Source organism: Mastomys coucha, unplaced genomic scaffold, assembly GCF_008632895.1.
Source record: "Mastomys coucha isolate ucsf_1 unplaced genomic scaffold, UCSF_Mcou_1 pScaffold21, whole genome shotgun sequence".
NCBI classification, from domain to species: domain Eukaryota; kingdom Metazoa; phylum Chordata; class Mammalia; order Rodentia; family Muridae; genus Mastomys; species Mastomys coucha.
In genome coordinates, this window is record NW_022196904.1 from 66,761,050 (window position 1) to 66,776,151 (window position 15,102).

Consider the following 15,102-nt stretch of genomic DNA (forward strand, 5'->3'; position numbering starts at 1 on the left):
GTGACACATAACATTCCAATCTCCTTAAAAATAAAAAAAAAAAAGTATTGTCATAGAAAGACAAATACTCCAAGTCCCCACTTACTTGTAGATGCTTAAAATGTTTATTTCAGTACAGAATATTTAGCTCTAGAATTCCTCAACGCAATGTGCTGACTGCAAATTCATAAGAAGTTATATTGTTTAGAGTTTCAGAAGTTCCAAAAACAATGTAATGCTGAAGGTATAGATATGTTGATCACCACATATTGCATATATGCAGTGAAATATCACAAGATATCCATTAGTGGGTTCAGAAAAGAATTGGAGGTGGGTCAGCCAGGTAACCATAAAGTGCTTCCCATGGCCAATCCTTTATTCCATGTTCATCTTCCTCCAGTGGTGGTCAAACATATACCTTCTGGTTGAAGACTTACACCGAAACTTATACCACTAGCATTGACCACCTGACACTCTAAAAATCTCCAGCTAATGAAAGACACTCTTGTCCAGCATAATATTTCAAGGGTTTGAAGGTTTTTCTCCCAAAGTCCATAAGCAGACAAATTTGTCTAAACCTGCACAACTCTACTGCCTTGGTTGGCTGAGTCAAATTCTCTTTGGCACATAGAACAACAGCATGTGTCCCTGCCCCCGAGAATACAAATTCAATACTGGTTCAAATGTTCAACAATGTATTATAGTTGTTGTGATCATCAAAAGAGAAAGAGCTACAAGAATATGTTATGGTAGGGTGTGGGAGAAGGGAGTTTCCTGGTGGGCTCTGCATCCTTCCCCCCCTGAGGGGCCAGACACACAATGGTATACTATAGAATAGAGTTTATTTAGAGCATAGGGAGGAGAATTAAGAGAGTAGTACAGGCAGAGAAAGGCAAAGAGAAGAGAATAGAGAAGTGGATGCTGGCCATGGCCCCTGAGAGAGGGGGGAAGGGAATGGGAGAGAGGGAGGCACAAGGGGGTAAGAGGCAAGAAAGAGAAGCAAGAACAGAAGCAAGTAAGAGAGAGAGAAGGGGCCAAGCAGCCCCTTTTATAGTGAGTGGGCCAAGCCTACCTGGCAACTGTGGGAAAGAACATACCTGGTTACTGCCAGGAACTGTGGGGATGGAGTTCAGACAGAATACCAACTGTAATCATCCCTGCTTCCAAGGATCCCTGCATCTCAAGGAGGCAGTATAATCTCTGCTGGTGACTGTATTAATCAAGCTCTACATAGCAAGGCTCCAGTCTCAAGGTTGAAAGCTGGAGAAAGGCTGTTTCTCTGTGCGGGAAGCTTTAGCCTCCAGGAGAAGAGAGCGATTTGGAAGGGTAGAACCCCATATCTGATACACATTTAAACACAAGCACATGTTAAGTCCTCAACAAAACAGGATTTCTTTCTGCTCTGACAGTCTCTAATTGAAGAGCAGAGCATTTATTTTAAAGAGTGACAGGTGAAAGGCTTGTTTAAAAGTATAAATAAACATTAATTAGCTATAAACATGACAGCCGCAGACTTGCTTCCTGCTGGGACCATCTGAGAGGTGGGTGAGAAACAGCTGAGTACTAAATGGTATTCCCAGTGTTACAGAACTCTCTAACAGGCAGGATGCCACCTTTTAGGTACCTACAGGGCTATATTTAACCCACCACTCACCAGTAGCTGTGTCACTGCCATTCACTTGCCCTGGTCGTGTCCAGACAGAAGAGTCCCTCTCTGTCCATATCGAGTTTTAAGTTCTGTGGCTGGAGATTAATGTTGATTCTGCCTAAGTTCTGGGTTTTATGAAAATGTTTACAGAAGCACTGGTAAACACTCTGCGATGGCTGGGAAGATGTGCCTGTCACAGGTGCTACTCAGGTATTTGATTCTTGGGTTAATTGATATCAGTTGCAAGGAGCAATGAGATGGAAGTTGTTGCCCTAGTTTTTCTGAGGATTGTCAAAGAACATTGCACCTCTGTTCTCCATCTCTTACATCCATCTACCTTCTCATGAATTTTAGTAGCATCTTTCTTTTGTACATTAATTTATACTCTGCAGTTGTAAAGATTGAAGTAGGTAGGAATAAAAAGCCTATATACATATTTTATTTATTTTTTAGTTTTAAAAAGTATTTTAATATTCTTAATATATATAGTGCATTTTAAAGAAATCAGCCCCAGCCTCTTCTCTTATACTACCCACTACTCTTCCTTTCCACTGTCATGTGCTTTAAAAATAATTTAATAGCCATTGGATCCATTTGTTGATGACTGCATGTGCATAAGTGTGGGACCATCTACTGGGGCATGCATCTCAGGTCCTACGTCCCTAAAGAAAAGTGATTCTCCCTTAACCAGCAGCCATCAGTTTCCAGTAGGTCCTTAGATAGGAGACCACATGAACCCTTCCCCCATCCATATTTTTCTCAGTGATTCTTCAGCCTTAATAGGAGAGGGCATCATATAGATGTTCCATTTAGAACTTCATGTTCCACAGTCTTATTTTCTGCACATTGGATGGTTGTAGATCTCTGTATTAATCAACACATCATTTAAAAAGAGGGTTGACATATGCATTTATCTAGAGGCATAAAGATAAGGACTCAGGGCGTGGTTTCTTACTGTGTCCATTTAGCAGAATAGAGGATTGATGTTTGCTTTAAGATCACTCTTAGGTAGAACTAAGGTAGAAGGGAAGTAGTTCTCAAAAGAAACAATGTGACACAATGTAATAAAAAATGGTAACAGAGGGGTGTGTGTTTGTGTGTGTGTGTGTGTGTGTGAGAGAAAGAGAGAGAGAGAAAGAGAGAGAGAGAGAGAGAGAGAGAGAGAGAGAGAGAGAGAGAGAGAGAGAGAGAGAGATTTGTCCAGGATGACAGAGATACAGATGAATAGTTGAGCAGGAATTATGGAAGGACGAGGTATTGATGCCACTTCAGCTGTGTTTGAGGGATAAACTGGTCAGTGGGGGGAGAGGCTCCTGTGGTCTTCTGGACCTTCTTGTAGCTCTTTCCCATTTTATTGAACCCTGAATGGCTGTTCTTGTTCAGATGTTGAACTCAGGCTAATGTCATCTAGGTAGTTCTCTAGTTGAAGTTCCCTCTTCCTAAGTGACGCATATGTTGTCTCAGACTGACAACAAAAACTAACCAGGACAGTAATCAAAATAACTACTCATATATTCAACAATACGAATCAAGTTTAAAACATTCTGTTAACTGCAAGAGAGTGAACATGAGGGAGACATACTGAATGTTTGTATTTCAATAATATGGGAAGGTGAACATTAAAGCAGTGGTTAACTCTGGGGATGGAGACTAAATCTTTGGATTTTGGAGAGAGCTTTTAGGTAGTGAAAATATTCTATATCATGATTAAACCCACAGTTATACCAAACTTGCAGAACTATGTATCCAGTATTCAAACCTTCTAGTAATATAAAATATTTGCTTAACTACAGAAAATATAAAAATATACAAAGCAAGAATACAGAACTTTAACATGCAGCTAGAGAAAACTGGGGTGCAAAAAATAGGGCTGGTCAGCCCAAAAGGGTCCAAGTCAAATGGAGAAATACAACATTGCCAAAGCCTAAAGAAGATAGTGAAGACGCTGTTTCGAAGTTATGAAAACTCAGACAGACAGCAAGCATGCCAGCAGGGAAACCCAACGAAGCAGACAAGTTCAAGAATCAGCTGTTAAGAGGCATTGACTTGCTTCCTGTTTGTGAAGGTCCACACAGGAGCCAGGAGACCCTTGACCTAGTGGATAGTCCAGCACAGCATCACCAGGGGAAGAAAACTCTTAGACTATAACCAGGTCAGGAGAAAACAGACAAACCATCTCTGACATGTTGCCATGTTGCAGTCAGCCTGGCCCTTGGGCTGCTGCCAAGAACTGGGGCTTCAGGATTAGGAGAGGTATCGATTCCCATCCTCATGGCTCTTGCTATGTGAGTGCATGTTGATAAAGGGATTTCAGGGCTCTTTGAAGAGCTCATCGATTTCCATTTACAACTCACACAAGCTGGGCTGCCTTCTGCCAGAGGACAGCACAAGTGTGTGTGTGTGTGTGTGTGTGAGCTCACATGTGTACATTTTCTTTCTCTAGAGCCCAATGGAATATGATTTTTGAATATGTAACTGATTTTCCTGGTTATATTCAAATCCTCCATCATATTTGTTTAATAAAAGGGCACAGAAAAAGAAGGGGGGAAAGTTCACAGGCCCCTAAGAGCCATTTATGTCGAGCTCAAGACAGTACTGTTTTATTGTTGGCACTGTATTCCTCAGAAATTGCATTAAAGACTGATGTTCTTTTTCTTATATCTGTTTCTTATTAAGGAACTAAATCTATAACTTTCTACTCCTTGCATTTGAATATACAATGGGAGACAAGCTAATGTCAGTCATTGCTACTGTAACTGGTAGAGGAGAATATAATGTCCATAAAGGTGCTGGAAAAAAAGTTGTTTCAATTCTGTTTCCTTTTATTTAGAATGACTCCTTGGTACCAGAATAAAGGTATCTATTGAAAATCTGTGTTTGGATATGCCTTCTCCCGACACAGATAAATCACATATAAATGAATTGCCAAAGTTCCTTAGATTGATTACATTGAAAACACAGGGCTACTTTTCATGTCTCTCTTGTTGGGGCCTTTCGTATACTTTTTAAGTACCATATGAGTGAAGGAGCATTCAGAGTCCTACATATACGACAGGTGGAGCCAGCTGGATTTCCCAAACAGATCTGAACATTCTGTACTTTTGTGTGAGATGGGATGAGGGGAAAATAGGAAGAGGTTCCTAAATCAATGTTTCCCTTGAGATATCATGAGCAATTTTGCTGTGAGCTGGCAGAAACACTGGAGAGGTTGAGGAAGAGGATTGAGGTAAGGGAGAAGAGTAGCTGGAACTGTGAGGGAATGGGACAGTTGAATGGGTTTTGCTTGGCATTGTTCTCTGGAGGAGGGACAAAACTCAGTGCAGAGGCTTCAGATGAAGTTGAGTAGATGATTTAAGTGTGTTGGGGAGCCAGGGGGCAGCTTTATTTTCTCCAGTTTCCCAAAAGATTGTCTGAAGACAGTTTATCTTGTGAGTGGATAAAGGTTATAGTAATCGTTGACAGATTCTTGCTCTTAAAGTAAAGCTTGCATGGTTCAATATACAGTCAGCCTCTGGGGTCAGGATCACCACTGATTCTCAAGAGGATGAGGCAAGACTAGGGCAAACCTTTCTGTACTAAAAGAGTAACTACATTATGGGCAAGCATTCACACTGCCCTGTGCTAAAAGCTTACCCAGACAACTTAGAAACCTGTGGTAGCTCAAAAAGACTAGTCAAGTCTTGCCTTCTCACAGATATAGCAGGTTTGCTAATGTAGCTTCCCTGGCTGGCACATTATATAGATAAATAGTGTAGCAAGGCCTTTCTCAGATTGAGAAGTTGGAAGGGCTGAGTTTAAAGGCGGCACAGGAGCTACTGATATGATCCATTCTACATGTATAAATGGAGGAGGGGAATCATTTCAGCCCTAAAGCACCTGTCTGCTCCCTACAGAACTCTGCCTTGGTGTCAAGCTTATCACTCAGGGACAAACAACCAATGACATAGAGTAGGAAACAATGCAAGACCCTGGAAATACATTCTCTGTTTGCCAATTAACAATCATTATATTGTTCTCTTTTCATGTTGGAGGCATTGTTTTTAAATGTTTGATTGCAGAAAACTTTTAGAGCCAGAGTGATCAGAGTTTAGGATGCAGCATGACTCTTTTTCTATGGGCATCCAAGGGCAAGATGTTTACCCTCCTGCAACATTGGCAGAAGTGAAATGGCAGCATCTTCCTTGGGAGACATTTATACTAATTGTGGATGAGTATAAGATCTTAGCATGGTAATTGGCCCATTTCAGACATTCTAATAGATATAAAGCAGTAAAATTATTGAGTTAGTGGTAGGCATTCAATACAAAAGAAAGCCAAATATTGAACTGTATATTTTGGGTTACTTCATATGAGATTTTTTCAATGTAATTGAAAAGAAAAACCTTTATGTTGCCTGTGGCTAATCTCATCCATCATTGGATGTCTTGTACAAGTTAGATAACATGTTACCTATAGAGAAAGTTCAGTTAAACATTGTTTTTGTTTTTGTTTGTTTTGTTTTTTTTCGAGACAGGGTTTCTCTAAGTAGCCTTGGCTGTCCTGGAACTCACTCTGTATACCAGGCTGGCCTTGAATTCAGAAATCCGCCTGCCTCTGCCTCCCAAGTGCTGAGATTAAAGGCGTGTGCCACCACCACCCAGCTTCAGTTAAACCTTGTTATCCATGAATTGTGCGTCCAAAGATTCTAGCAAGTATAGATTGAAATATTTAGGAAAAAATAGATGTGTTGAACATTGCAAATTTTGTTTCCCTGCCATTATTACCTAAAAACTGAATAGCAATACATACATTGTTATAACTATATAGCATCTATGATATATTAGGTATTTTAGGCAGTATAAACATCATGCAAAGTGTTTGGAAGCTTTATATGGAAGCTTTATATAACTTATATGCAAACATAATGTTGTTTGAATAAGGAATTCAATTATTTATGGGTTTTTGGTGTCTGTGAGGGCTCCTGAAACAGATGATTTGTAGATACTCGGAGAAGACTATATAGGAGCGAGGACTGTATCTGGGATATGCAGTCTGTATAAAGGGCTCTTGGAAGGTAATTGCATATGTCACTAATATCATTTCCCCTATGGAGATATTTACTATTCTAAGAAATGTGGGCTGAATGCTGCCTGCCCAGTACTGTGTACAAGTGGAATCTCTAGGGCTTTGTGAGCCTTGGTTGGTTTAATTGGAAGTGTTGCTCTTTGGGGATTCCATCACATTCTCCAGAACTTGCCTTCTCCCAGATCCAGCCTTGCTTTCATTTTCCTGTGGCAATTGTATAAATAATGCAGAGGTCTCACTGCAGAGAAGGAGCAATGAGACCCAGATGTCAAGATCGGAAAACACAGCAGCTCAAAGCCAGCAAAGCAGAGCAGTAAACACAATCAGACCTAGGTGAGCCATAGGGAGGTGGGGAAATGCTAAGGGAAGTGTTTGAACAGGGCTAACCTCATGAAGATGGAAGCCCAATTAGCTTGCCGAGAAACCAGACTTGGAGCAAGAGAGGAAGAAGGATGGGAAGGAGTGTGCAGAGCATAGCAATGCAAGCTTGATCAAATTCTTTGCTGGACGAGGAATGACAATTCATATTTTCATGAATTATATTAACCTTGTAGTTAAGTTCAGACAAAATTCCTTGGGAGAGGTCCTAGGGAGAGGGATAGGGAGTAGAGCCATCATTTACCATGGATGGAGAAGAAATTAAGACCCTGGGAGGTGAATCAGTTTTGCCAGAGGTCAAAAGTCAAAACCAAGCACTTTAGCTGAAGCAAAACTAAATAACCCTGTATGGAGGCTTTAAATCCCTATTTCATTTTTTTTTTTTTTTTGTTTTGGAGAAGAGCATAATTATTGGCTATCAATTTAAAACTTAAATTTAGGTATAATTGCAAACTTCATTCTCTTTAAGCCCACTTACTCTCCAAGTCCTGTGAATTTCTCCCCCTTACAAACATTCCTTTTTGTATTATTTTAAAAATTAATTTTAATTTGCATGTGTGTGTGTACATGTATGTGTGCATGCACATGTGTATGTGTGTGCATGTGTGTATGTGTGTATGCCATAGTGTAAAGGTAAGAGAACAACTTCTGAAGTTTGTTCTTTCATCTCATCATAAGTACTGGGCTTTGAACTCAGGTCCTTGGACATGAATTTCCTGGGCTTTGCTCACTTAGCATTGTACCAGCCTAAACATCCTTTCTCTAGATACTCTCCTCTGTTGATTTCAGCTATGCCCTTGTCACGACTCTTGTTTGATCTCTATTCTGGGATCCAGTCTTAAGCTCTTAACCTTTGGATGTGATCCTGGTTTTTCTCCTGGCTCAAATGCTTTAAAACCTCCTTCACCACCTCCAGAAAACCATCCCAATGCCATAACATGGAACATAAATGCACTAATAACCAGCCTACTGCCCACGACTCTAACCTGCTAAAATCCAGTCTTTATTCACATTCTGTTTATCCTGAATTATTTCAATTCCTCAAAGGTATCACTCATTCTTTCCCATTCTCCATTTACTTGGTAAGATTCATCTGATGTTGTACCATATCCCTATGGCTTGCAGGACCACCATATTGTGCTCCTGCTGAGGTGCCACTACTTGGAATGACATGTAAAACATTCCTCTCTCTAGAAGTAAGAAATATTGTCTTAGTGTGATTTCCAGAGAATTAAGTTTGTCCTCACTCTAGCTTTCTCCTCTGGCTACCATGTTTGTTAGATTTTTGGAATCAGCCCCGCCACATAGCTTCTGGATGGATGAACATAGAGAGGAAAGCAAATGTGGATTCAAATATTTACTCAATAATTGAAACTTGTGCAAGTTATTTATTTGAAATTCAGTGTTATTATTTAAAATGGGGACTACGATGCCTATGTCATCATGGGATACTCACTGTTAGTACCATCATGAGATACTCATTGTTATAACTTTATAATAACATTTACAAATTTTTGGCACATGACTATATAATTAAATGCTCTGTAATATCCATTTTTTTTATAATTTCTTACCATGCCAGCTGGTGCCTCATAAGTGTTGGATAACTATTAACTATTTATTATTGCTGCTGTGGAGGGCAACACTAAGTTATGTTAAAATTTTAATTTTTTCTGCCACATACGAGGCAAGCATATTTTTTCATTGAATACATTGATGAGTGAGATAAGGTTGCTCATTGATCTAGGAGTGTTTTTGTCTCCTAACTGGGCACAGTCACTACTATTCTGATAAATAATTTTACCAGAAGAAAACTCAAGTATCAAATCTTCAAGTAGAAAAGAAAAAGCTTTCCTCAACTGAAATAAGTTGATAATTTGCTTTGTAATTGCCCCCTGCAATTTGAAGGAGCACATGTTTCTTATAATTAACAGTCATTTATTTTTAGGGATGTCATTTGAGCAGCGAGCAGAACAATGTCTCCATTTCTTTCCTTCCGAATCCTCAGAGGCCATGGGAATCCGAGGGCTTAGCAGTGTTCATTCCCACAGGTGAATAGGTCTATAATTCCTCATTTACTTCAGCTTTCAGAGTCTGTAAGGATGAGGAAGGAAAAAAATAACAGCTTTTATCTCTATCTGAATCCAGCATTTAAGGAGCTCCTGTCACTGAGCAGCCTTCTGGCTTTATTGAGAAATCTGTTGCTAAGACACAGACTTAATTTGTTTGCACACTTTTCATAAGAATGGTACATGTTTATTCATACAGAAAAACCAAGATGTAAGAGATAAAGATTGGTGGAAAGTTCACGATAGTAGACGATTAGACCTTAAACAGTTATTTTGTTGGCTCCTTTAGGAAAGAGGTTTTACAGACTATGATCTTGGGACCAGGACCATCAGTCTCACCCAGGAGCTTGTTAAAAAGTCAAATTCCTTAGCCTCACTCAGACTCACTGGAATCTCAGAATTGCTGAAGCAGGGCTTCAATGTCTGCTTTATCAAGTCTTCCTGATAATGCATGTCAATATCTGAGACCCATTGTACTATAACATAGGCTAGAGCATCATCTCTATCTCATCCATCAATGGGATGTAAAAACCGAGATGTAACCTCAGTCAGGGCGGATGGTTTGAAAGAAGACGCTCATATTGTAAGGCTCCTCACAACTCCTCCATATACCCTCCTAATCTTATAACTCAGATGAAATATGAACATAAGAAAATAAGTGCACCATGCCCAAGAAGGAAACAGTTTACAAACCAGAAGGATCATAAAGTTTTGCTAACAACTCCTCTGAAACCCAGGAAATACATGCAGGAATACAGCCCTAGACTGCATTACAAATGGGGGCAGACCATACTGTTAGTTTTGGGTTGACATTACTGATAAAAGTCCATAATCGAGAGCTATTTATTTAGCTTGAATAACTAGTTATGAATTTGCAAGTTTAACCCAGTGGTTCTCAGTCTTCCTAATGATGCAACCCTTTAATACAGTTCCTCATGTTATGGTGAGCCCCAACCATAAAATTATTTTGTTGTTATTTCATAACTGTAAGTTTATGGCTGTGAGTTGTCATGAAAATCTGATATGTCACCCCTATGAGGTTGTGACCAACAGATTGAGAACCACTGGCTTAATCAGGTATTTGGCTGACATATTTGTTCAAAATTCACTCATATTTAGTTAGGGTGTGATGCTTGATCTTCCTCAGCACCAGGAGAAGTGAAAACTTGGGAGATAGAACCTATACTGCATTTATCATGTGATACCTATGCCTACCACTTATCTATAATAGGAGACATTCACTAAAGTACTAACAATGCTCCAGGAAGGGGACATCTTTATCCCTGAAGACACTCTGAAGCCATTCCTCAATAAAGGCCAGGTTTATCTTGTAACAGATGCCACTATTGATGTAGCTCTTTGATGTGGATGGAATATGGAATTCTAAAGTAGTGGAGTAAAGCAATGGCCTTAACCATCAAATGCAGCATAGGTGTAGAAGCTATCAAACAGCCTTTACTCAGTATTTCCCACATCTAAATAAATGTAGATCCTCCACATTTCCTTTGCCTAGAGTTTATATCCTATACACATTTTAGTTTTACTTTACTTTTTTGAATAGAGTCTTATACAATAGCCAAGTCTGATCCCCAGCTCTTTATATGGCTAAGAAATAGCCCTGAACTGATGATTCTCTTGCCTCTACCTACCAAATGCTAAGACTATAGGTTTATGTCACCACACCTGGCCACACTTTGGCTCTTAACTTATGACAATGCAGATAAACTTGCCTGTTTATCTAATCTGGTATTGTCTTTTAGTAGATGTTTAATGATTCATGTTATGTATGTGTTGGAACTGAAATTTATCATTATGCTTTATATTTTATATTTGTTTCATGTATTCATATATTATTCATATATATTTCAATCCTGTTTGATATGGCAAGGATTTTTGAGAGAACAATATATATCTTTGGTTTTTATTTGTGCACCTTGAAATAATTCAGTGTTCACCCCATTCTTCATAACTGCCATATTGAAGAATCAGAATATACCTTCAGTTAATATGATAACTCATATACACTCTACCAACCTTATAAAAGTATACTGGTAATTTATTTTTCTCATATTTTATGATGTTGTGCTGGCACATTTACTTTCACATATGCTGCAGCTATTCTCCACATTATTACTCAATGCATTAGAATGTCATTTACATGTTACAAGAATTAAAATAGGGAAAACATTTTCTTTACCATCACATGTTCTTCTTCTTTTCTGGTACTTTTCCAGTAAATGGCTAATAGAGACTGAAATTTGGGAGACCACAATGATTTTTGGCTCTAAGTACTTCTGTGTCAGGAAAGGGATAGGTACTTGGACTCTTGGAGGCCATATTTTTATATTCTCTAGTGACCTTTTCCTGTGTGGTCAGCAAGGCTAATGGGAAAATAAATACCTCTTACAGAAGAGTGAAGAAGCATAGAGAGAAATAATTAGACCACAATACTAGATACTAACAAATTTAAAACATTGGGACCCTCCTGGTTGGGAGATCTATTGGGGTCTCATCTGCCACTTAGCTGGACCTGCAGGGTGTAGTCTCCCCAGTAGCACTTCTGGGTTGTTATGGAAAAGTACCTACTATGTGTATCATGTTCATCTGTTTCTATCTGAGTGCCTTATGGGAATCTTATATCTGAATTCAACCAGGGGAGAATTTCCTTTTTTTTCTCCCTTTTATCAGTTGTGGGGAGAGAAGGTTCATATGGAATCTAGAAATTATCACGAGCTCTAGACTGGAAGCCTGCCACTCCTATACTGTAGAATTCTTGATGCATCTTCTGTAAGGAAGGAGCTTTGTAAACTTTGCTTGTTGTACAGTGGAAAGCACGTTCATTTTTACTCAAATAACAGATTGTTGTAACAGTCAACTCTTTTTAGATAACAAATGACCCCCCCAGACTTCATGTCTTAAACAAAAGCTGTTTTAAAGTTAGTTATTTTGAATAAGACACATCTATGTCAAGTGGATGGTTCCTCTGCTCAGATGAGGGTGTCCAGTAAAGAAACAAATTCAACCCCTTGACAGCAATGGAACACAAGAATTATAAAAGTCCTTGCATGTGAGGATGAGGAGAATTTGGTATCATCTTTTGTATTTCATAATTTTTTCTTATTACAATTTTTTCAGGATTTTTCTGTCACTGACAGCTTTCTTGTGACTTGCCAAGAAAATACATAAAAAGAATGTATTTCTCCTCCATTCCAATGGAGGCTGCTGGCCATGTGACTTTCTTTAATCAATAGAGCAGATAGATATTTGCTTTGTTTTCAGAAAAGCTTCAGCACGTACAGTAAGAGTCTACCCTTAGTATTGCTTTTCCATTTGATGCAAACTTGCATGTATCAAATTAGGGCTTCTCCCTTATCTTAAATTCTAGAGTGAAGTTATATAGTGTGGCCTCATAGCTCATCTGTAGCATGAATTAAAAACTGAACTGAGTTTTGAAAACTATTGAGTTTTAAGGGACATTATTTTTCATATCAGTACTTGGAGAAGAATCATAATTCTTCTTTATATATTTGATATAGTCCCTTAAAACATCTCTTTTCTCTTTACTTTCCAATTTTCAAATTTTCATGTGTATTTTTTATAACTTCTGTTGTTTCTATTTTCTTTCTTGTATATGATTCTATGTCCTCTCTATCATATGGGAATTTTTTTTCAGAAGACCTAACTGCAGTATTCATTTCTTCTCTGAAATCTACCTTTTTTTTTCTGAGAGCTTTTACAGGGCATCTTTTCCAGAGTCACCATGGCTCCCACGTGGCTGAGTAAACACCGTCTTTCTGACAACTTTGACATTTCAAACATGTAAGGGACCAGTGCACTAGCCTGGATTTATTTTCTTTCTCTTGCTTATTGTAGGTCTTCTGTGATTTTCATGGTCACTCCCAAAAGAAGAATGTATTTCTTTATGGTTGCAGCATGAAAGAAACTTTGTGGCAAGCAGGCTGCACTGTGGGTGAATCTGCCCTCTTGGAGGATGTCAGCTACAGGGTAAGTCATTCTATGGTATACTATGGTATATTATGATGGAAACATTACCATGAGTAGACATTACCACTTACCTTTGTAGACAGAAGCTTTACCACTGAGCTATATTTTTAGCTTCCAGCCATCTCTTTTTTTTCCTTAAAATACCATCTTATTATACCCTTACTGTTATAATGTAAGCAGAATAGATATTTCTGTATCCTTTATATAATTGTGTTGAATAACTCATACTATCTGGTAACTTTATTTCTTGTCTTCTCTATGGCACAGGGAATTTGGTGACAAGAAGCCTTATTTTAATGTCTGGCTTTATAATTATTAACTGTGTGACTTATCATTCTGCCACCTCTAAAATAAAGACAGTATAAATACTGTTTCTTTTACAAATATTATGGGATAATGTTGAATATAAAAGAACCTTAAGCAAATATGAAGGAGTGAGTGCACCCAGGCCCTCATCAACTCCAATCTCTGCATGAACATTCTTTGAAAAGCAGAACAGTTTTCCTATTCATTGAACTTAATTTTATATTACCTGGACTCTGGTCGTATGGACTGATCTACATTCAACTACACCAAAAATGAAATTAAGGAGAAAATTGGAGAGGATGTCTTAGGGTTTTACTTCTGTGAACAGACACCATGACCAAGGCAAGTATTATAAAAGACAACATTCAATTGGAGCTGGCTTACAGATTCAGAGGTTCAGTCTACTATCATCAAGGCAGGAACATGGCAGTATCCAGGCAGGCATGGTACAGGAGGAGCTGAGAGTTCTACATCTTCTTCTGAAGGCTACTAGCAGAATACTGAGTTCTAGGGTGCTAGGAGTAAAGCCCATGCCCACAGTGACACATCTACTCCAACCAGGTAATAGCAACTCCAAAAAGGCTATACCTCCAAATAGTGCCACTCTCTAGGCCGAGCATATACAAACCATCACAGTGGGAACCATTTCATATGAGGATAATAGAACTGCTTATGAGACATAATGAGGAGATAAAATTTGCAAAACTGTCCAGATACAAAATAAAGACTAGCCTTTATTTCAAATTTTTGAAGAAAAGAAAGACAATTGTGATGATACCAAGTTCTGCTAAATCTTCTTTCCTAAGTACTATAATTTACTGTATACAAAGTAGATTCATCTCTAAGGCTAATGGTGGTATTAACAGAGAAATAAAAGCCCACCAAACTAAGTAGGAATAGTGGCCAGTGAACTTAATCTTAGTACTAGGAGGCTGAAGTTGAAGGATGCTGAGTTGTAGACCATCTTGTTCTATATAGAAAGACAAACAAAACAAAACACTCTCAAACAAAACAAAAACAAACACATTAAAACAAACAAACAATTTCATCTAGGGTCGCTCCCTTTGATTCCTGAGAGTCTCTTACCTCTCAGGTCTCTGGTGCATTCTGGAGGGTCCCCCCAGCTTCCTATTTCCTAAGGTTGCCTGGCCCTTTTCTCCTGGCCCTCAGGTCTTCAGTCCTTTTCCCTCACCCAAGACTAGATCAGGTTTCTGTCTCTTCCCCAATCCTCTCAAGTTCCACTTTCCCTCCCAGATCCCTCCCTCCTTCCCCACTTGTGATTGCTTTCTTCTTTCTCCCAAGTGGGACTGAGGCTTCTTCACTGGGGCACTTCAACTTGTTAACCTTTTTGAGTTCTGTGGACTGTATCTTGGGTATTCCATATTTGTTTTTTGCTAATATCTATTTATTAGTGAGTACACACCATGCATGCCTTTTTGGGTCTGAGTTACCTCACTTGGGATGATATTTTCTAGCTCCATCCTTTTGCCTGAAAAACTCAGGATGTCCTTGTTCTTAGTAGTTGAATTAGAGAAAGCTGAAAGAAGCTGAGGAGAAGGGTGATCCTGTAGGAGAACCAGCACTCTCTTTTCTTTTCTCTTCTCTTCTCTTCTCTTCTCTTCTCTTCTCTTCTCTTCTCTTCTCTTCTCTTCT

General features: G+C 38.8%; 1 protein-coding gene across 8 annotated transcripts in view; it reads left to right on the top strand.

Moving 5' to 3' along the window:
• Positions 1-15,102, top strand: part of Agbl1 (ATP/GTP binding protein like 1) — an 887,643-nt gene that overhangs the window by 473,208 nt on the left and 399,333 nt on the right. For 6 of the 8 annotated variants that reach the window (XM_031387026.1, XM_031387022.1, XM_031387027.1 and 3 more), the window contains exon 20: positions 13,012-13,143. In XM_031387026.1, the coding sequence (XP_031242886.1) occupies positions 13,012-13,143 (132 nt within the window). Of the gene's footprint in view, positions 1-9,003; positions 9,074-13,011; positions 13,144-13,410; positions 13,523-15,102 lie in introns of those variants that run through there. The other 2 variants (XM_031387028.1, XM_031387029.1) reach the window with 2 other exon arrangements.